Raw genomic sequence first — 21,202 nt, forward strand, 5'->3', positions numbered from 1 at the left:
TGGAGATCAATCGTTCGCGAGTTGATTGAGATGAACCCAAAAAGAAGAAAAAAGGTTGGTGAACATAGATTCAGAAATGCGCTGTTTCCGAGTTCGTCATCTTTATATTGAAATTTCAAATTGCTTTGCTCTCGAATTCTTTTCCTTTATCATCTCCCGAATGATAAATCTCGAAACTTTCAGAACATTCTGTATATCACTTAACACAAATGATGAATCGATTTTACACGCTTTAATCGTAACATTATACTTGTCATGCATGCCTTGAAAATAAATTTTCGATGACAATTTTATAGAGGTAAAATATACAGGTAGAAAGAAAGTAGGTTTTTCCAGCGGAAACCTGTCCAGAGGAAAACTGTCTGCGTGTCGTAAGTCGTAAGTGTGAGCTATCAATCACACGAACGATTTTCCGTCGTCGTTTCAATTTGTTAGTGGCGCAACGCGCGATGGGAGATTGACTGCGTAAACTTTTCGTCGCGGATCCGATGTGATTTGCGCGCAATTTGTGTGTGTACTACGCGCGTGTACTTTCATCGATGTAGGAAAGAAGAAAAAAAAAAAAAGGATCGAGGCGAATGCGCTCGCGCGTCGCGCATATGTGCACCGGAGTGAAATCTCCGTGACTATCTTGCCGAGGAAACATAACGCGTGCTCTGCTCACTCGAGGAACACTCGCGAGACGCATATTTACAGTTAACTTTCTTCCGCGATCAATGAAATCGTATTGATCGCGTACTAAAGTCGAGTCTTGAAATATCATCCAAAGACTCAGTGAATTGAAAATCGATAAAGAATATTAAGACGTTTACGAATCAAGTTCGGTTAATGCTCACTCAATACGATCATCTTTAACACATCTTTGACACATCGATAATCTTTAACAATTTTATTCAAATAGTTTGGATTTAATTTCACGAAATTGGTGGCCTCGATTCTTTGGACATTCAGATTTAGATTACCAAAATAATTCAAATGCCCGAATTTAAATAATCGGATAACAATCATTATGAATAAATTGTCTAAATCTTCAGATTTACGAGTCTACTTTCAAAATAATAATAAAATAAGTTATTATATTGTTAAGAAAAAAAAAAAATAAAATAACTGTTACGCTTTAATGTTGAACTTGTATGCGGACACGGATTTAACAGATGCCGTAGAGGATCACCATGGATTGGCCTTTCCGGCTGGCGGAGTCATAAATCGCACGGCGCGGAAGAGGAGGTGATTCGCGCTCGCAAAAGTCAGTTGGTCGTCGCATTAGTCGAGGCAACGTCTTAATGGGATATAGCCGAAACTGCAGGTTGCACGGCCCGCCGTCGTCCAATTGCACGGTAGTTAGAATGCAATTAAAGTTACATAATCTCCCGCTCGTTTCTGCGTTTCTCGAGAGCCCCGGCGTCGCATCGGCGTCGGTAATGCATTAGTTGACCGAAAAGTCTTCTTAGAACCTCGCAGGTGCGGTTCACTCCCCCTTCACTCCGCTCGCACAGCCGCCCCGTGCCGCAGGTGCGGCACGCTTTTCATGATAACCCGCAGGGGCGGTTCGCGCGCCTCCCAATTTTCCCCGATTTGCTCGCGCGACAACCGCGCGAGAGGCTTTAATTACCGTCGCCTTTTATTTCCGCACAAAGTGCTCGCGTTCCGATAATCGGCGGGGCGAGCCGGCCGACGATTACATTTGTAACGTAACCATCTTGACCGGTCACTCCGTCATTAGCGCCGTCGAAATAAAACGTTTACATTGCGCGGCGCGGCAAAAACCCGGGCCGGTGATTATCGTAACGGACCGGTTCGCGCGCGGTACGATACGTCCGCTCGCTTCGGCATTTGCGATTTCTGACGAACGCGCGATTATAGTCGCGTTATCCCCGGCGCGTACACGAAGATTAGTACTTATACACCGCGCGAGGAAGACGCGCCTTTATCAGACCGGACATACCGCGCTCCTTTTTTCAAATTTGTCCCTCGGCCCGTATCCCGTCGATGAAATCATACGGCGGAAGAGTCCGCTTTCGCGAGATATGACGGGGATATGACGCGAGGGCCGACGCGTTATTACTCCCCTTAACGCAGCTTCCGAGCGAGCCGCGAAATTCCGGGGTTGCGCGTCCGCAATGGCGAAAAAGATGATTAATAACGCCCGCGGCCAACGAAGCGCCGCGATATTACGCGCGCGGGAATCAGTCACACGCCGCTCCCTTCCAACCGAATTCACAGTTCGAGTTCGTGACGGTGGAACATTAAACGTGCGATTGCCGGGGCTGCTCGCGTATATGCCTGTTTGGCGCGTCGTAAAATTTCGGGGAAAGTCGCGCCGCCGCATCTCCTTTCACTTATCCGTCAAACGCCTCGTTAAACGCGTGTTACGATTAGTACGGACGGGAAGGATACGCGCGAATCTGCCCGCATGTGTATTAAGATGCATTATCACGCATCTATTACATTGCGTTTTAAATAATCATAAGTAAAATACATGGGCGCTTATTAATATATGTTGCTCTTAATAATATCGCTTTTTGTTTATAGCGGTTAAAATGTCTTACTAATTAGTTACAAGAGCGTCAGGTTTTCTCGTACATTGAATTTCACCTTATCTTTAATAAAGCCTATTATTTCTATTGATATAAGATTATTATATCATAAAATTTAATATATTTTAATGTATGTAATTTTCTGTTACATTAAAGCGATATCTTTTTCCCTGCAGCTGCATGCCTGTCTTATTCTTTCTCGAAACACGTGTGAAAAAAGAAGCACGTTTAAAAAAAAAAAGTACGAAGGAAACGCGCGGTGGTGTCCGTCATAATTTTCTCGTGTGCGTGAGAAGATAGCTGTTAATACCCGTTAACAATTAATAAAAGAAGCTACTGACAGGAAGGATACGCTGGCTCGCGTGAGAGGGTGCATAAGAAGTCTTCAAAAATTCGATGCTCATGTTCACCATTGGCGGTGCGAGCTTACGTGATCACACGCATTTTTTCGAAGGGCGTACGAGCGACGCTCGAATCCGTGGAAAGAAAAAGGAACGATACGAAAGGAGAACGGCGGAGTACGTCGTAGAAAACGCATGCTGGCTCGTTCGGATTCACGCCTCGGTAGGCCCGGCGTGCCGTGGCCGCGCACGCAACATAAAAGTTTCCAATTATAATGCACGGGGCATGATACTTCATTTCGTCCGTCGTCAATTAAAAGCCACGAAACGCCCGACGGCGGCCATCGCTACCGAGTAATTTGCGCGCCGGTAGCGACGGACTATCCTCTCTGGAAGAAATGCCTCTGGAAGAGAGAGAAAAAGGAAGAGAGAGAGAGAGAGAGAGAGAGAGAGAGAGAGAGAGAGAGGGAGAGAGACGGAGAAAGAGCGCAAGTTTATTATCGAACATTCTCCCGTGGGCCTTCATCGAGACATTGTACAATCGAGAGGATTAATGCCGTTCGAAGTCCCTGCATTTATAATACAGATTTTGTGACATATAATTTGCTCTGATTCTTTTGCAAAATAAAATTAAATTAAATTAAAATAAAGTTTTAAGAAGAATAAACGGAAAGATACATTTCTTAAATATATTACTGAAAAATTGTGCCAGTATAAATGTGTCGATCGACATTAATATTTCCGACTCTACCGTCAAAGAACGTAATATTCGAAGAGAGTGGAAGGGAAAGAGAGAAGAAAAGAGAGAGAGAGAGAGAAGGAGAAAGGTGAACGTCTTTAACTGAGATAATTGCACAAAGCAATTATAATCACTAGTGCGTTTCCTTACAGCATTTACTTCTAGTAACACTAATTTATAACTAATTTATAAGTCAAATTTCTATTCAAATAATTGTTTCAAAAAATATTCAGTCAAAATTAATTATTTGTCTCTTATTATCAAACTTAAGATTTCAATAATAAGATTGATAACTGATTATATAATTAGTTATGGAGTGAGCAATGTTATATTCATCACGCGTCACGTAAGTAATGTTCCTTGTATTTGTAAGTTGATTAAGTTAGACTTCTTTTAATTAAGTTAAAGTTAACAGCCTATAAAATTAACTCAATTATATTAAAAGTAATAAAAAATTAACTTGATTAAAAATTATGTTAAAATTGAATCAAGTTAAATTAAAAATTAATTTTAAGAAGAATTATTTATATCAGAGTAAAATGTAGTAATTTTTTAACATACAATTATTTTAAATAATAAAATATGGAACATTACAATATGAAATAAAGAATTTTAACTGAAAAGTCAACAAATTAACAAAGTCAAGTTATGTTTTAAAAAACAAATTTGAAACTAAGAGTTAATTTATTTCAAATTAATAAAATTAAATAAAAAATTACTAACGTTTTTAACTAGTTATTATTAGCTAGTTATTATTCAGTTTTAATATATTCAAAATATATTTTCAGAAGTATGTTCCTGAAGAGTATCTTATGACACCGCGATATTTTTTCTAACAGATCTTGACAATTGATTTACGTAATGTCAGCCATAAATTTATGTAATTTTCTCGCAAATCGCTTGTCGCATATCAGCCCCCGTTAATGTAAAGTTAATTAACAACATCGTGGATCAATCGATTGGACAAGGGCGGTCTCATTTGGGCGCGAGATACATTTATCATCTTTACCGGTAATATTTATCGGAAGGGACACGAGAATAACGAGGCGGCGAGTCTGTGTAACGAGCGTCCGCCGCGAGGCGGTAGAACCCTTGGGGATGCTTGAGCGGCGATTAATCGTTAAAAATTGCGGTCTATCTTGATCCCGAATCGAAATGTGCGGCGCGCATGCGAGCGACCGTATTAACATACGGCATTAGGTATGCCGTACATGCGAAGCTCGCGCTTACGGTAAGCGCGCGCGCGCACGCGCGCGCGGTATTCGCATAGCTTTACTCGGATTTCTACAGTAATTACACGCGCGTAATGGGCACCCTCGCGCGCCGTCGATACGGTTAGTGCGAAAGCTCAAATCGCGTCCCCGGACAAATGGCATTGAACGATAACGATAACGCCTGACGACGACGCCATGTTTAAAAGTGCGTGGAATTTAACTTTATATATCGAGCGACTGATAATAATAACGGAAAAGCACAAGAGCCTAAAAAAAAAAAAAAAAAAAAAAAAAAATAGAATTGTCAGATATTATTTTGATTTAAGAGAAATTTTTACGATATATGAAAATAACACGCATGGTACGTGCCATAGTTAACACGTAATTGATTGGCAACATGTGGAGTCCTATGGGGCGCGATGAAATAACGCAAACACGTATATGAGCGTATGAACGGAGCGATTAATTAAATTTAATGATGCATATTAAACGACGAGATGTGAAAATACGGCACGGAAGCTGTTTCCACAATATTGTAAATCTTTTGCTTAGCATTAGGAGCTCTCACCGGTGATCAACCGTGAAAAAGCACGCGGCAGGTACAAGGATAATATGCTGGTTTAGCCTTTAGCGTTGCGTCGCACATGGTGGCTTCCAATTTTTGTGACAAGGAGAGACGGAAATCACGGTGTTGCACATTCGCTGACCATAACTCCACACGTACTCTAACTTCCTCCATTTACTTTGTAGCCGTGCATACGCATTATCATACATGTACATGTTCTGTATGTATGTACGCATTTTATATACATAATTAATCATAATTATAAACTTTGTATATATATATATATATATAAACAAATTTATAGTTATATAGTATATAATTATCAATAAACATATTTTTCATAAAGTTGTGTTAAACTTTAGCAGCTGAAATACAAATCATCACTTTTATAGAAAAAATAATAATTGCATTGGCTATTACCGTAATTACTATCTTTTTATCAATTATTCAGTATTATTTAATATAATATTTACCTTCTCTTCATTAATTAAGTATATTATTAGTTTAAGTATATTATATTTGTATCATATATTTTTACGTATTGTCTTAAAAATATTATTTCTTTAAATTTTTTTTAATTTATTCAACAAGATAGTAATTTCCTTATAAAAATAAAATAATGGCTAAAAAGAAGAAAATTTTCGTGGCACTGATATTATATGAAATATTTGCGGTTGTCGTAGCAAGACGACTACGACTAAGGAAATATTAATTCACGCTAGTAAACATTTGATATTTGGAATTTGATGTTGGGCCGAACTTTGAACTGTCGCGAAACAAATTCGTGTCCGTATTCATTTCCTGGACTCGCCCAAGCGACTTTTTTACCAATGTACGTAAAGCAAGACCCCGTACGGGTAATGTAAGCGATGAGGTGCAGGGAAAGTGCTAAGCTATTATAGCGCGGAGTATATAAGACTCAGCCTAGAAAACGAAGCGGTTCAGTTAGTGGTCATACGCCACGCTAAAACATACGTGAACTCGAGAATGAATATTAAGGTAAGTTAGTCCACACACATGCACACACGTACATTATATCAAATCAAATAAAATCGAGATTAATATCTCGTACTTGTAAAATTTCTCCCTTCTATCTACGAATTGCAAAATAATACTGATTGTTCTCGTTTCAAAGTGAAACTGAATATCTTAGTTTAGTCTGTTAACATCTCCGTGTCAAAAATTATTAATAGATTGCATGCAATCCGACAACTTTTAATATTTTTTATTTATTAATGTATGTAATGAAACGTTATTGTATTATGAAATTACTGAAATGAATATCTTTGATCTCAGGTTGCCATCATTTTGGTGGCAGTGGCCACCCAAGTTATATGCGCGGAGGATTCGAGCAAGGCGGACAAAAGCTCGCAAAATGTCCAAGCGGAGTCAACAGAGAAGAAGACGGAAAAACGCGGACTCCAGCATAGTTTCGGTGATTTGGGCGGTGGCGGCGGTCTCGAGTTGCACGGCGGTGGTGGCGGCGGTGGCGGCGGGGGCGGCGGCGGCTATGATCATCACGAGCACGTGAAGACGGTGACAGTTGTAAAGAAAGTGCCGGTACCTTACGAAGTAACGAAGCACGTACCCTACTTGGTGGAGAAGCATGTACCGTACGAGGTGAAGGTCGGCGTGCCGCAGCCCTACACCGTCGAAAAGCATGTGCCCTACCCTGTGAAGGTGTTCGTCAAAGTGCCGGTCCACGTGCCGCAGCCGTACACCGTCGAGAAGAAGGTGCCGTATGAAGTGAAGGTGCCGGTAGACAAGCCTTACGAAGTCAAGGTATACGTGCCACAGCCCTACACCGTGGAGAAACACATACCGGTGCCGGTGAAGGTGCCGGTGCCGCAACCCTACACCGTCGAGAAGCACGTGCCGTTCCCGGTGAAGGTAAAGGTGCCGGTACCGCAGCCGTATGCTGTGGAGAAACCGGTGCCCTACGAGGTGAAGGTACCGGTGGACAAGCCGTATCCAGTCCCGGTGCCAAAACCGTATCCGGTCACCGTGGAAAAACCGTATCCGGTGCCGGTCGAGAAACCAATACCGTATGAAGTGAAGGTGCCGGTCGACAAGCCTTACCCGGTACCGGTGGAGAAACCATATCCGGTGCCGGTGAAGGTGCCGGTACCGCAACCATACCATGTTCACAAGCCAGTACCGGTGCCGGTGGCGAAGCCGGTTCCGGTGCCGGTCAAAGTGCCGGTTGACAAGCCGTATATCGTCGAGAAGGAGGTTCCTGTTCCGGTCGAGAAGGAAGTACCGGTACCGGTCAAAGTTCCGGTGGCCGTACCCATTCATATACCGAAGCACGAGGATCTGGGCGGTTACGGTGGCGGTGGCGGTGGCGGATATGGTGGCGGCGGATATGGTGGCGACGATGGAGGCGGTATCGACTTGCATGGTGGTTTCGGTGGCGGTGGCGGTGGCGGTTATGAATCGCTTCATGGCTGATTCTCGCGACGACGAAGCGCGGAGCGGACGCGTAAAGAGCGAACATCGAGAAGCGCTTTCATTTTTAAGAAAACGTTCTCACTCTCTCGATGTTAATCGCGTGTTTTTCTCCGAATTGAAAAATTCCCTTTGCCGAATTAGTTTATTAATTCTTTCTCGAGAACTAATCTCGAGAGCAGTACGAAATTTTAGTAGCTTAAGCGAGGATCTTTGTCCCGGTGATTAGCGTATTGGGAGGAATATGCAGGTGACAATTATCTAGCGCAATTGACGAGTTTACCGACATATTTCTTGTATTATATATCCCGAAAATTCAGGCACGGCCGCGTAGCGATTATTCGGTAATATTCGTAGACTGCGTGTTACAATAAGATAAACGGAATCGATTATTCTATGGATTATGTGTTCTCCGCAATAACGAATTGCGCACATTAAATTAATAAATTAACATGGCCAAAACACTCAAAAACACAAATTCTGCATACTACTTCTATCCTAAAAAGATATATGAGTTGCTGTGAGGTATGTTTTACCACATTAAGAAACTCACTTGTACCTAAATAAGTTAAGCGAAAAACTTAATTGTGGAAACAATATATCATTTTATATCAAAGATTTAATAAATACTCTACCTATTATGCACCTTGATTTTCTTGATCCTTATCTTAATAATAAATCTCTGAATCACTTCAATAACAAAATAAGGCAAAACAACGAGATAATGGGGAGAGATAAAATAATACATCGTCCGTTATGGTGTGTACCGCGCAATTTCGTGCTAACCATATCAAACACGTTGCGCACGGAGCGAGAGTATAAATCAACGTCAAGATTCACTTTCTCGAGAAAATTTCGTCGACTCGTTGAGCGAGAGAGTTTCACTCTTTTAAATTCATTGTTCCCCTAAGCGAAGAAATGCGCGTTTCTTGCGCGCGTCGTATTATCCGAAGATTGGCGATGTGAGAAGAGGAAAAGAAAAAGAAGAGAAAAAGATTCACGAGGAGTCCAAAAAGTACGAGTCAAGACTCGCTCGTAAATTACGAGCGACGCTTTCCGCGTTTGTCTTCCGGTCTGGCGAGCACGGTAAAAGCGCGACATTATTGATGTTAGCCTTAGTCGAGAGATCGTTAAGTCCCCGAGCGCGAAAACGTAAAAATCACAGAGGGGGGACGCGAGGGCGGGGGCGAGGAAGGGGAGGGAGGCGCATATAACATCCGTGGTAAGTCTCACCGGGAGACAGAAGTCACGCGGAACTTCCGCAAACACTTTCGATTTCCGAGCGAATCTTAATCCTTACGTCCGGACCGCAATTAAGAGCGCTAGATACACGCGTTTGCGTTTCAGGAAAGCATTACTTTCTCCGTCGATGCCACCGAGCCCCGTCTCGCGTACACACGTACTCCAGTACGTGTATCCGCGAAACATCCGAGTGCTATCGTCACTCCTTTCACCAGGTCGGTCTTCCCCGATTGAAATTTGATGGGAAAGACTTCTTTCCATTGCCCTGAGATATACAAATGCGAGGAACGTGCTGCGATTTGCACGTGAGCTTCGAGTTTGGTATTAAACGCGCGCCTCGTTTCGTTACCCGCGAATTTTAATATTAATATTCATATTTCGCTAAAATAAATATTCATAAATTCATAAAAATGTTATTAATTCGTTTAATTCGATAGCGGATATTTGCCTACGGAGGAAGGATAAAATATTTCTGGTGAAATTGAGTCGGCCACATTAACGAACGTTATTTCCTGTTTCGTTATACAGGGCGGACAGCCGATTTTACTCAGATTTCCTATCGATATTATAGTCGCTGCCGTAATGTAATTGAAATTCGCGGCAGCGCAATTAAATACAAATAAAAATTAAGATATCCGTTGTATGTAAAAAAAACCCGACGAACGTTTCGCCGCTCCTCTCGGACGCTCGTTTAGCCACCAATAAAATCTGGATTCCGTGCTCTCTGTTTATACACGACAAAAAAAAAAAAAGCACGGAAAACCGCCGCGGTATTATCGAACATGGGAGAAATCGATAATGATGCAACACTCAAAAGACCGCCGTAAAATCCCCACACTCCATCTCTCTCGTCGTTAAGTGCAATTTATAATATCGGATGTACTTAAGGTAGTACATTATTAGAACACGACGTAACAACAGGATTAGTTAGTGGTCGATGAAACGATCGCAATACCTCAAGTACGTGAACGTATGTGCGCGCGCGCGCGTGTGTGTGTGTGTGTGTGTGTGTGTACATATGCACAGGCGATGTACACGAGTACATATGATATACCGCGATGCAACGCGAATAGAGACTGCACGTTCACGTTGGGCGAACGTCCCGGCTCTCTGTGAAAGTGAAAAAAATGGCGACGATTCTGCGATGCGTGAATTATAGCCCCATGATGTATAGATATCAGCTCCTTCCTACGTCGACCGCCGCGCGCACTTCCGGTTTTCTATCGGCGCTCTTTGGTAATAATAAGGAAGAAAGTTTCTCGCCGCATCGCCGCTGCGCCTTGCGTTTCGTATTTCGCTCGTCTAACAGGAGGATGCATGGCGCGTTTTTGTTTCCGGACTGATTTGCATAATCAGTCGTTTCGTAATTGTTTCAACAGGAGAAGGCGTATTATCAGTTACATCCAAAGTAATCTATTTATAGTTATATATTATATTATATATTATATATTATGTTTTATTTTTATCGACTTTCCAAGATTCTGACTTATAAACGTGCACCTATGTTCACCAAAATTATCTAATACTTTATTTATTTACATCTAGTTTTGCTCGATTTATTGACCTTAATCCTTTCTCAAAAATATCATTTTCAAAATAATTTAATAATTTTCCGGATACTTTTACGTTTCCGATAAACATGCCTACTCCGGAAATAACTTGTTAAATTTAACGCAAATGCCAATTGTTCGAATTATATATTTTTATTAATTTTATTCGCTCTATATTTTTATTCCGTGGTCCGAAACGTCATCTTTGGGAAGAAAATGCTTTACGCCTTTCCCGTGACAAAAGGGAAGGCCAATCGCGTAAACTAAATTCCTGCGCCATTATCTATCTCCACTTTCCGACGCTCCAACCCCGTTCCAGATTTGTTCGCGGAAGGAAGGAAGGGCGATTTCTCTTATCCGTCGTCGCTGCGGCGGGTGTCGGTGGCGCGACTGTGAAGCGAAGGCAATTATCGTAGCGAAACTTGAACGTGGCAATGCGCCCCGAGGACGACGGGCTTTCGGCTTCGATGTGTGGGAGTGAGTGTTTGGCGTCTGATACGACGGGTCAGGTCCCCGGGGATTCTCAGGGACTCAAACGGGACTATCCCGCGCCGCCTCTCTCTCATCACAGTTAATTACCAGTCCTCGGCCGCGCTCGAGTCAGTCTCTCTTTCTCACTCCGTTTACCTTAGTCCTTTAGTCCTCCTCGAACCCATATCGCTTCCGCCGAGCGATCTACCCTCAATAATAATCCACGTACCGTACTGCTGTTCTGGAATTTTCTTTTTCAACCAGAACGATTTTTACGAATCAATTATTAAACCGCATTATGCGGTAAAGAATACATTAATATTTTATTTATATTTATTATTATAATTTTACGCTAAATTGACAAGAGATTATTCGCGAGATATATTTTAAAAATTATTTCTTTATTATCGCCGCGAATGTACATCGTCTTTAAAATAATTCATTTATCTTGTATCAGTAATGCTATGCGATCGTTTTCGAGAGAATCGCAATCAAGGTTTCTACCAATTATTATTAAACTTTCCCTGCATTAAGCGCACTCGGGAGATACACATCTTGCATTTCTTGAGGCGTTCCTTAACGCGAATGAAAAGTACCATACGGATATCTGAGAGATTTTTTTCCATACGGTTAATGGATTCGTGCAGTGTGCAGGATGTGCCAGGCATAGCACGACAAAAATGTAGTTTCGCACACATTTCAATAGTGTCACACGTATAGACATTTTAAGAGTTACGTGCAATCAATAGATGACAGGGAAACCCCCATGGGAATCCAAGCGAGCGAATCGTAGCGGGATTGAACGCTTGAAATGGAATAATATCCAATAATCTGGCAGCCGAGAGAACGGGATAAAAAGGGACGTTTTATCGGGGCATCGCAGCATCCAACCGAGCGGTATCCGACCATTTCCGCCAAGCTCCCGGAGTTATTTCGCCCCCGTTCTCGGCTAGCCGGCAAAATTAATTATTGATTTCGGATACGCGCATTCAGTCGCGGCGGGCGGCTTTTAATCGAAAACGAGCCATCCGTCGCACACCCATTCCCGACCGCTACGAATTTAACAACGGATCGATCTGGAAATCCGTTGTGTCACACTGTTACTGCCGCACGTGGCAAAAGGTCTCCGACTATCATCCCGATTGCTCGTTTCAATTTTTTTTACGATAATTTTGAGGTACTCGATATAGCAAACTGTAAATAAAGTTAAAAAATTTAATCTCTATTGATTACTAAACCAATTAATAAATCAAATAATTGAGTTACAATGCACAAATATACGTATATACATATATGTTAGATTGAATATCAATTTGTTGATGCACTTATATGTAAGACTTTTCTATTAAAATTTAGCTGATGTTTATCTGAGTATCATCAAGTATTCAAATTGGCAAAATAAAATTGGCAAATATTTAAATTAGCAAAATAGTAAAATACGAAAGTAAAATAAAAATACGTACAAGATTAGGAAAGAAGGAACACAGAGGAACATCTGGAAAAAAGTATTTAGATTGTTTTCTTAAGTGACTGCTTATCCTTTAAGGGAAGTAGAGGGCTGGACAAGAGGAGTAGGCAAGAGGTTATCGGCTGTTGGTCTCGTGAGATTTTCTTCCGATGTGACGTTGAAGTCTATTAGCTAAATAAAATAAATCGAAAAATATTTATTTTATATGTATATGTTTGAGATATCATTGTTCCTTTTTATGCATTATTTTTTCAAATCAAATTCTTTGATCAATATAAGATCAACATTTTCTTAAAAATATTGATTTTATATTATGTATATATAAATTTATATATATATATATATATTTTTTTTTAATTAAATCTTATTTTTATATTGAAATTTTATTATTATTTATATTCCTATTTATTATTTATATTAGAGAAAGGATAGAGGAATCCAAGATGAAAGGTTATAAATCCACTTCACGTTTTTCTTTTTTTTAAATATTTTTTTTTTAAAGATGTAAACGAAAATATTAAATATGCAGAAATAAAGCATCCTGTCTGCACTTAATCTCCATATATAAGATGGAGATATATTTTACATTCGCAATATGTACTATTCCATTAAGAATTTTTCCTTCGCGATGTGGTATGTGAAATCAATTGTTTTATATGTATATATAATTTTTAAGCAATATCTTTAATCACCTCTTGCAATTCTGCCTTGCTAAACATATGAAACAGTTGTCCAGGGGTCATTGTCATCACTTCAATATTGGTATCATTGAGTTTTTCTTCCATTACTTGCTTCAATATTGTCAATGCAGTTTTCAATGCTTCTTTGAGAGTCATAGACTACAATAACGATATTTATTTAAGTATAAAACATTAACGTATGTTATTAAATAATAATCCAATAATGTTACCTTATGATATACTTCTTGAAGATTTTGTTGAGCTCCTTCACTACCAGATCCTATAGCTTTTGCATCAAATTGGACAAAAGTACCAGACGGATCCATATGATACAACTGTGGGCCTTTTTCATCAATTCCAGCAAACAACATTGCTACACCAAATGGTCTGGACATGGCAGTGCCATCGTCATCACTATCTCCAAACTGTATAGCTAAATTAGATACAGCTTGAGCAGTGGACTCTACTGTCATTCTTTCATTATAAACAAACCAATGATTTTGACATTCGACTCGTGCTCTGTCAATCATCGTTCGTGAATCAGCCATCAAACCTGATGCAGCACATCCTATATGTCTATCGACCTCTACAATTTTTTCTACAGCTGTTGGTTCCATTAAGGAAGAAGTAACACGTTTTTCCACTGCTAAAACAACTCCCTCCGTTGTTGCTATTCCAATGGCAGTAGAGCCAAGCTTTATGGCTTCTATGGCATATTCGACTTGAAATAATCTTCCCTCCGGCGAGAAAGTGTTTACTCCACGATCATATTCGGAACGTGTTAGAAACATCTGAAAATAAATAAAAGATTCATAAGTTAAACATAGATTATACATGCACAAAAATGTCACTTAACAATTTTTTTCTATTTTATTTCAAATTATAAAAATAAAAATCAAATCAAGTTTGAGGTTAAGTACTATATCAACGATGATATAAATTTATGAAATGAGAACATCTATTATTATACACAATTATGAAACATACAAAAATGGTTTAATATTAATAGAAACGAATAAAAACCCAAACTGACAGAATAAACTGAGTAGGTCGGTTAACCAAGAATGACATAGCAAAACGAAACTGAACGTTCGCGAATAAAAATCAATCATTTAATGACAAATGCGGTAATTTAATGTAATATGTTTTTAAATTGAATTATGAATTTACCTCGTAAATACTTTGTTTCGATTGAAAGTAGATACAAAGATATTAAATGACGATTTATCGCAAACACAAGTCACGAACGGTCGCGAACGAATTAAATGCAATGGAGCGACAGTAACGTAACATCTTAGGGTACCTCAGGGCTCATTTCGAACAAAATACATTTATTGCAGCTTTATGATTGGTTGATACTATCAACACAAGATTTGTTCTTAAAAAGAAGCTCCTCTAGTTATATCAGGATTTGTTGTTTTTTTTTGTTTAGCATCTGATGAACAATAGGAATGCTTCCCAGATATATACAAGTTCTTTTATTATTCTTATTGTTTATCGAATATTAAACAAGAAATGATGACAAATGATAATATAACTAGACTCGTGTCAACTTTGAAAAATATCCTAGACCTAGATAAAGCTCACTGATTAGCTCTGATCGGTTCAATTCCGTACAATATAGATGATGTGATCTCGTTGGAATATTCTACTAATTTATCATTTGACACGTGCTTGCAATGATCGCTTGTTCTGCTGAATGCTGTCAACGTCTGATCAACGAATGAATAAAGAAGACAGTGGCGATTTCATTAAAAATGACAGCACATATTACTTCGCAAAAATTAAAAATAATTATAAATGAGAATAACTGGGATCAGTTATTGCAAGAGATCAAACCAAAACATTTTGTCAGGCAAGAATCAGGGTATGTATGAATACATCTACAACTTGTCAATTGACAGATAATTTTGTAAAATGATTATTGTATATTTCAGAATAATACCTGATGCAGGTATCTTAGCACAGTTGTGTCAAATACTCGTAAGTGAAATTACTCTGGATATGGTTAAGATTTTGTGTTTGAAATGCCTGGGAAATTCTTGCCTCGATAGTTACAAACATAAACAGCATACAATAAGAAACGTAGAATCTGTTCAATATAGCAAGAATTTATACGATGAATTAGTTGAGAGTGATTTATGTCAACAAGGAAAGAATTGTGATTATCCACATGATTCTCATTTCCCATACGATGGAGTCGTAGAATGGACTGTATATTATATCAAGTCTCATGATGAATCCATGGATTGTTTGACTGATAATGAATTGGACATCTTTAGACTCAGTATTCAATTTTTATGTAATTTATTTACATATGCATGTCCAAATGCAACATCAGCAGACAATATTTTAAGATATATAAACTGTGATAACTTCAAACAAGTTATTCTGTAAGTTTATATGTATAAATGCTTAATACTTTTTTATGATTTATATTATTTATATTATTTGTTAAACATTGTTTTAATTATTTTTAGAAATAGTATGCAATCTGATTACAAATTTCTTGCCAGCGCAGCTTGTATATATGTGCATAATGCATTAAAAAAATTACCTGACGACCATTTCACAAATGATGAGAAAAATCTATATTTACAATTAATAAAACCTGCTAAAGAAAATTTTACATCTGCAAAGGATGCATTACTATTTCTATTACAACGACGAAATATATTTGAGAGTATATACAGTAGCATAGCCATAAGCGAAAAGTTAGAATTACTTGAAATTATATATAATGAAGTCTGGACATCCTGGCAATCTGATCTTAATACAGTGCTCACGGAAGATCAAGCTGAGTTTCTAACGCTAACATTTTGCAAAAAAAGTGATCTTATTTTGAAGACTGTGGACACGTATGTAAATAGTATAGATCCTACAGAAGTTATACTTATTCTTAATATTCTGGGACTTATTACTACGCAATACAAGATTTCAAAGAATGCCAGATCTTTGCTCATTAATTGTAAATGTAAGCATATTAATTTTTTTATACGATCTGATTGAATGTAAAAATGCTATAACTGTGTTATGTTTTTAGATCTTTTAATGTCCTTACATATGATGGGAAAAGAGGCGGATAATTATTTTACTCCAATAACAAATTTAAGTAAAGTGGCACCTAGTGCTAAAAGGACAACTGTCGATATAGAAACAAATGATATAGAAACATCTAAAGCAATAGATGATCTACAAGAACATCCTGCATATGGCTTTAAAGCGGGACTAATACAAGTCATTGCAAATATAGTGCATAAGAACAAAATATGTCAGGATCTGGTAAGTACAATTACATAAAAAAAAAATTTGCATTAATATCAAGTTTATTTTATATATATATATATATATAAAGTAAATGTAAAATATATAAAATTTATCTGATGTCGATAAGGGACATTCCTTACTTCTCTCTTTGATTCGGATACACTGTTAAAGTGCGTCTCGCAATGGCCGTGAGAGGAATTAGAACGTTCAGTTTTGAGTATGCAGCGATCGATAAATAATAAAAATTATTATAAAGATTATTATAAAGAAAATATAATTAATTAGAAAAAAATGAAAATAAATTAGAAAAAAATGAAAAGACGCCCTTATATATATTTAATTATTATGTAAATTATTGTTATTCTTTTATTGATTCACAAATCTTTTTTTATTAGCAAAAGGTCATCTTTATCACACATCTCATTGGCCTTTTATATATAAGATGTTCATTGTAATTTTAATTTTTTTCTATCCATAGTAATTTAACCAAAGTAGCAAAGTAATTTAAGCAAATATAATAAGTGAAAATAGATTTCTGCAGATCGATCAAAAATTGAAAAAAAAATAATACGTATTTTGTCATTTTCTCTGATATGCAATAGTTAAAAAAAAATAATAAGAAAATTGGTCAACATATTGGAATCTTAAATTTCAGCTATAAATCTCACTAATGATAAATTTTTTTTTTTTTACTTATTTTATGTCGTTTATAAAAAATATATTTATATTCAAAAATTCTTATCAACATATGACAGTCTCTGCATATTTAGCATATTTTTCTATTTAATTTATACAATAATTAATGTTTATAAATAAATTTGAAAAAAATGCAAGTATCTTGGCAAAAGTCCTCCGTACAGCTATACGTTGCGATGCGAAACCACTCGGTGCCTCAAGCTTCGCACGAAAAAAAAAAAAAAAAAAAAAAAAAAAGAAGAAAAGGAAAAGAGAAGAGATGCCCATGGCGCTTGTTACCGCCGGTTGAGTTCCGGCCACACAGAACGCTCAGGGCGTCGCATTGTTCCGTACTTGTAGGATTAAAATTATACCTCGTGAATGACGATAAGTTATTTTCGAGTGTAGAGAACCTTGACAGTTGCAAAGTATAAATTTGGCTTTTGTTGCGCGTCACGGTTGCGCGCTATGCGCGTACGGTAAATCGATATTTCTCTCTCCCTGATTACATCTCGCGCGCGGATGATACGGAATACGCGAACAAAAGATACGCAATAGCACGCGGCCCGTCGCGTCAGACAAAGCGAAATTAAGTGTTCCATCTGACTGAGAGATGTAGCGGGATGATCGAAATCTGATATACACGTTGCGAACTTAGCAGATCCGCCGAGATGACAAAGTTCGCGTCGTGCGCGTATTGACAGATAAATTAGTTATGATGAATCAGAGCGGAAACACGAGCCTGCGGGCGGAATATTAATTCAGTATTCTCCTAAGTATCAAGGATGACATGTAGATTATCATAGTCACGATAGAATGTAGATAATTTTTTGCTCATCATCGGTTGTAATAAATCCTTGGTAGGGAAATATTTAAGTCGTGCATCGTAGATGAACGAAATTCCATTCAATTATTTTAAAATGTTAATTTTAAGTAAAGTAAATGAAATGACGCGTATTATTTCAGTTTCGCGAGATAGATGGAATTCCGTTACTTTTGGATTGTTGTAACATAGACGCACGGAATCCACGTAAGTATAATTTTGTTTTATTCGTTTTTGTTGTTTTTTTTTTTTTTTTTTTTTTTTTTTGGTTTTGTTTTGTTTTATTGTCGGTAATTTTCACGCAGTCATCCTGCAATGGACCATTCTCGCTTTGAGAAATCTATGCGAGGGGAATCCCGAGAATCAAGAAATTATTAGAAATTGTGAAAAGAAGGGCGTGCCGGATAATCCTGCGTTACAAGAGATGGGATTGACTCTACATGAGGACGCGGATGGGAAATCGATTCGTATCGCTCCTTTACGTCGCAATTAGGGAAATTTACTGTTTTTTCTAGGAACGCGATTGTTCTCGATAATCAATCAGTTCAAATCATTGTTTGTATCGATAATATTCTTAATAAGATACGATATATATGTGTATGTTTTTGTGATGGGTGTAACCGGATTTTCCTGTATAAATAATTATTATTCCAACTAGACTGAAATGTATCCTGCTATGCCAATCGCTAAGAAACGACTCTGCAATTACGACGATTATTATGCTATTAGGCGAAATACGATGTGGTATGACATAGAGAGATATTTTATCTACAATCATGGCCGAGTGATTTACGATACAATAAAAGCTGCCGTGAGAGTTCACGATCTATTAGTAGTTACTAATGTAAGTATATGTACAATTGCTGTCGCTGATCATTCAATTTCGACGCGAAATCGATTTTGTTTTCCGTATGTAAAATAATGAGTCAAAGAAAGATTTCATTAATGCGCACATTAACACTTTTAGACAGTGTTCTCCAAATCGATAAATAAATTCGCGATAAATTATATACGTCTGTCTCTCCACGTTTTTCCGCCCTCTCACAAAATTGCGCAAGACAGGAGGCATGGAGACGTTGAAGAATTATAGAACCTCCAATTACGCTGTCAAGTGACGCATGTTTCAATAAATAATTTCTTCGTTAATTAATTACACGCGTTTTAATTCCCCCTTGTCCCCGCGGTTCTCGTTTCAAGACGATAATTTCTCACGTCCGTGGCAGTTTCTCGTCTTGGCGAACAATTTTACGATGAGGAACGGCGACGTCGTCCTGCACGTAATAGGTGTTTATTAATGTCATCCGCGAGGGCCGCGCAGGCGAGCGAGAGAGAATCGTGGTGGGTGAGAAATCCGCCTGCGCGTGTACCAACTTGTGCGTTAATTATACCGGAAGTTTCGAAATACACAGAGAGAGAGACAGTTACGTTTTCCTTTCTAATGGAATTCTCTGGACGGTAACGGGGGTGAAGAGAGGGCGGGGGAGGGGAGGGGGGCGATTTCCCCGCGTCGCGGCTCAACGGGATCGGATTTTAAATATCGGTAAATAAATAATATTAGACACAATTATCTCTCGAGGAGTATACACTATGTGCGTTCTATTTCACCGTGATACGCGATGGCATGCGCGTCTGAAGGATTTACGAAATGTAATAATAGGTTTCCGGATGTAATATACGATCTAATCAAGCATGACCAATCGCTGATTTATGGCGCGGTTTCGCTGAAGAATAAGATTAGTGCGGATAGTCGTGGTGTGGTGACACACACACACACACACACACACACACACACACACACACGAGAGTCTCTTTTATTCTATATAAATATATGATCGAGTGACAATAACTCGCCGCGCAAATATGGACGTTGCAATAAAGAATACATTTGTATCTCGCGAGTCGTATCTCGGGGAAGATTATTTTTGCGGCGGCCGACTCTTCGATAAAATATCTCGAGTTTGCACGGTTCGCGGCATGAAAGTAAATGGATACGCGGCCCGCGTACGAACGTTCCGTAAATTGCTTTTGATTTAAATATCGGCCCATCTCGCTTACGATCAATCTTGGGCGTGCATAATGGCGAGCAGTTAACGCATCAATTTATCAGTTAATTACATACGCGGTTAATTGCCACGAGTAATTATTTCCGCGCGCAAGAAACGCTCGCCGTGTGCACCTCGATCGCTCGCGAGAGACGGAGAGTTCGAGAGGGAGCGAGATGAAATTCCTACCACGTGAGCCACTTTGCGGTCAATGTATCGATAGATGCGTCTTCTCGTAATCTTCTTAAGAAGAACGTAGGCCGAAACACTCTAGGAGCCGAACACAAAACAATATAAGCGGATCAATGAAATTTAGAGAGGAGAGCTGAGAATAAAGAGTTTCTAGAGTTAGCCTACGTTAAAAGTGGGAAGGCTCAATATTGTGGGGGGAATTTCATTCACTCTTTTCTGATTGTGAACCTCGCCAAAGCAAGACTAGATCCGGCTACGAACGAACCGTCTATTTACGATAAGAATCGATCGGAGTAATTAATTGAATTCTATTGCAATGCTGCGTCCCGCGAAAGAAATATCTTCCAGCGCGTCGAGGATTTCGTCGATCCGCCAACCTTATTAATATTCATAGACGCTGACGAGGGAAGCGTAAAAAGCGCTTGGTCGTGCGTGAGATCGCTCAGGTGCGTAAATTCTGATCGCCTCTTTGATAATCAACTCGTTGACGCAATAAATTCCAAGGGAAAGATAGTCGAATGGTAAAGAGGGAGAAACCGTAAGCTTGGACGCGCAGCCGAATCTCTCTAGATAATGTCTTCAGTTTGTTTCCAATTAGGCTTGTATTTCGAGTTATACGAATCGTTTATCATAATTTTCGATGAAACAGATACACAAAAGTATACGGGCCACGAAATTCTCTCCCCTCCCTCGTATCTAAAGTAGTTAAAGGATCTCATTGAGGAAACGTTAAGAAATTTCTGTGATAAACGTTCAGGTGAAGAAAACTTAAGAACATAGGAGATATTCGACCTCGCGATGATCTTCGTGTAAGTAATCAATGTAAAAAATCAAATATATGCATTGTCCGTCCCGATTCTTCAACCTTCAACTGTTCACGCCCGTCCGAAGGCGAAGCCTCGTGCGAATTTAAGGAGGACGTCTACCGCATCGACGTGATGGATAGAT

General features: G+C 38.8%; 3 protein-coding genes across 7 annotated transcripts in view; 2 read left to right on the forward strand and 1 right to left on the reverse strand.

Annotated features, from left to right (window-relative positions):
* Nucleotides 1–6,248: 6,248 nt before the first annotated feature.
* Nucleotides 6,249–8,485, forward strand: Vajk4 (chitin-binding protein vajk4). Its single transcript, XM_025219809.2, has 2 exons — nucleotides 6,249–6,395; nucleotides 6,693–8,485. Exons 1-2 carry the CDS (start codon nucleotides 6,384–6,386, stop codon nucleotides 7,845–7,847), a joined length of 1,167 nt encoding a protein of 388 aa, XP_025075594.2. The 5' UTR covers nucleotides 6,249–6,383; the 3' UTR covers nucleotides 7,848–8,485.
* Nucleotides 8,486–13,236: 4,751 nt separating this feature from the next.
* Prosalpha5 (proteasome alpha5 subunit) lies at nucleotides 13,237–14,572 on the reverse strand. Its single transcript, XM_011648048.2, has 3 exons — nucleotides 14,426–14,572; nucleotides 13,486–14,046; nucleotides 13,237–13,414 (listed from the first exon to the last, which is right to left on the reverse strand). Exons 2-3 carry the CDS (start codon nucleotides 14,044–14,046, stop codon nucleotides 13,247–13,249), a joined length of 729 nt encoding a protein of 242 aa, XP_011646350.1. The 5' UTR covers nucleotides 14,426–14,572; the 3' UTR covers nucleotides 13,237–13,246.
* Nucleotides 14,573–14,751: 179 nt separating this feature from the next.
* LOC105432994 (protein Wnt-2) overlaps nucleotides 14,752–21,202 on the forward strand; it is a 57,443-nt gene continuing 50,992 nt past the window's right edge. The window contains exons 1-7 of one of the 5 annotated variants that reach the window (XR_016140133.1): nucleotides 14,759–15,122; nucleotides 15,193–15,648; nucleotides 15,736–16,229; nucleotides 16,299–16,537; nucleotides 18,164–18,227; nucleotides 18,326–18,575; nucleotides 18,679–19,170. Coding sequence is in view for 2 of the 5 variants with exons in the window: in XM_011648047.3 (XP_011646349.2) it covers nucleotides 15,013–15,122; nucleotides 15,193–15,648; nucleotides 15,736–16,229; nucleotides 16,299–16,537; nucleotides 18,164–18,227; nucleotides 18,326–18,513 (1,551 nt within the window). In the remaining 3 variants the exon portion in view is untranslated. Of the gene's footprint in view, nucleotides 15,123–15,192; nucleotides 15,649–15,735; nucleotides 16,230–16,298; nucleotides 16,538–16,649; nucleotides 17,464–18,163; nucleotides 18,228–18,325; nucleotides 19,171–21,202 lie in introns of those variants that run through there. The other 4 variants (XR_968459.3, XM_011648047.3, XM_089080787.1 and 1 more) reach the window with 4 other exon arrangements.

This window comes from Pogonomyrmex barbatus, unplaced genomic scaffold (genome assembly GCF_055798465.1).
Source record: "Pogonomyrmex barbatus isolate J1 unplaced genomic scaffold, ASM5579846v1 scaffold4, whole genome shotgun sequence".
NCBI lineage: Eukaryota > Metazoa > Arthropoda > Insecta > Hymenoptera > Formicidae > Pogonomyrmex > Pogonomyrmex barbatus.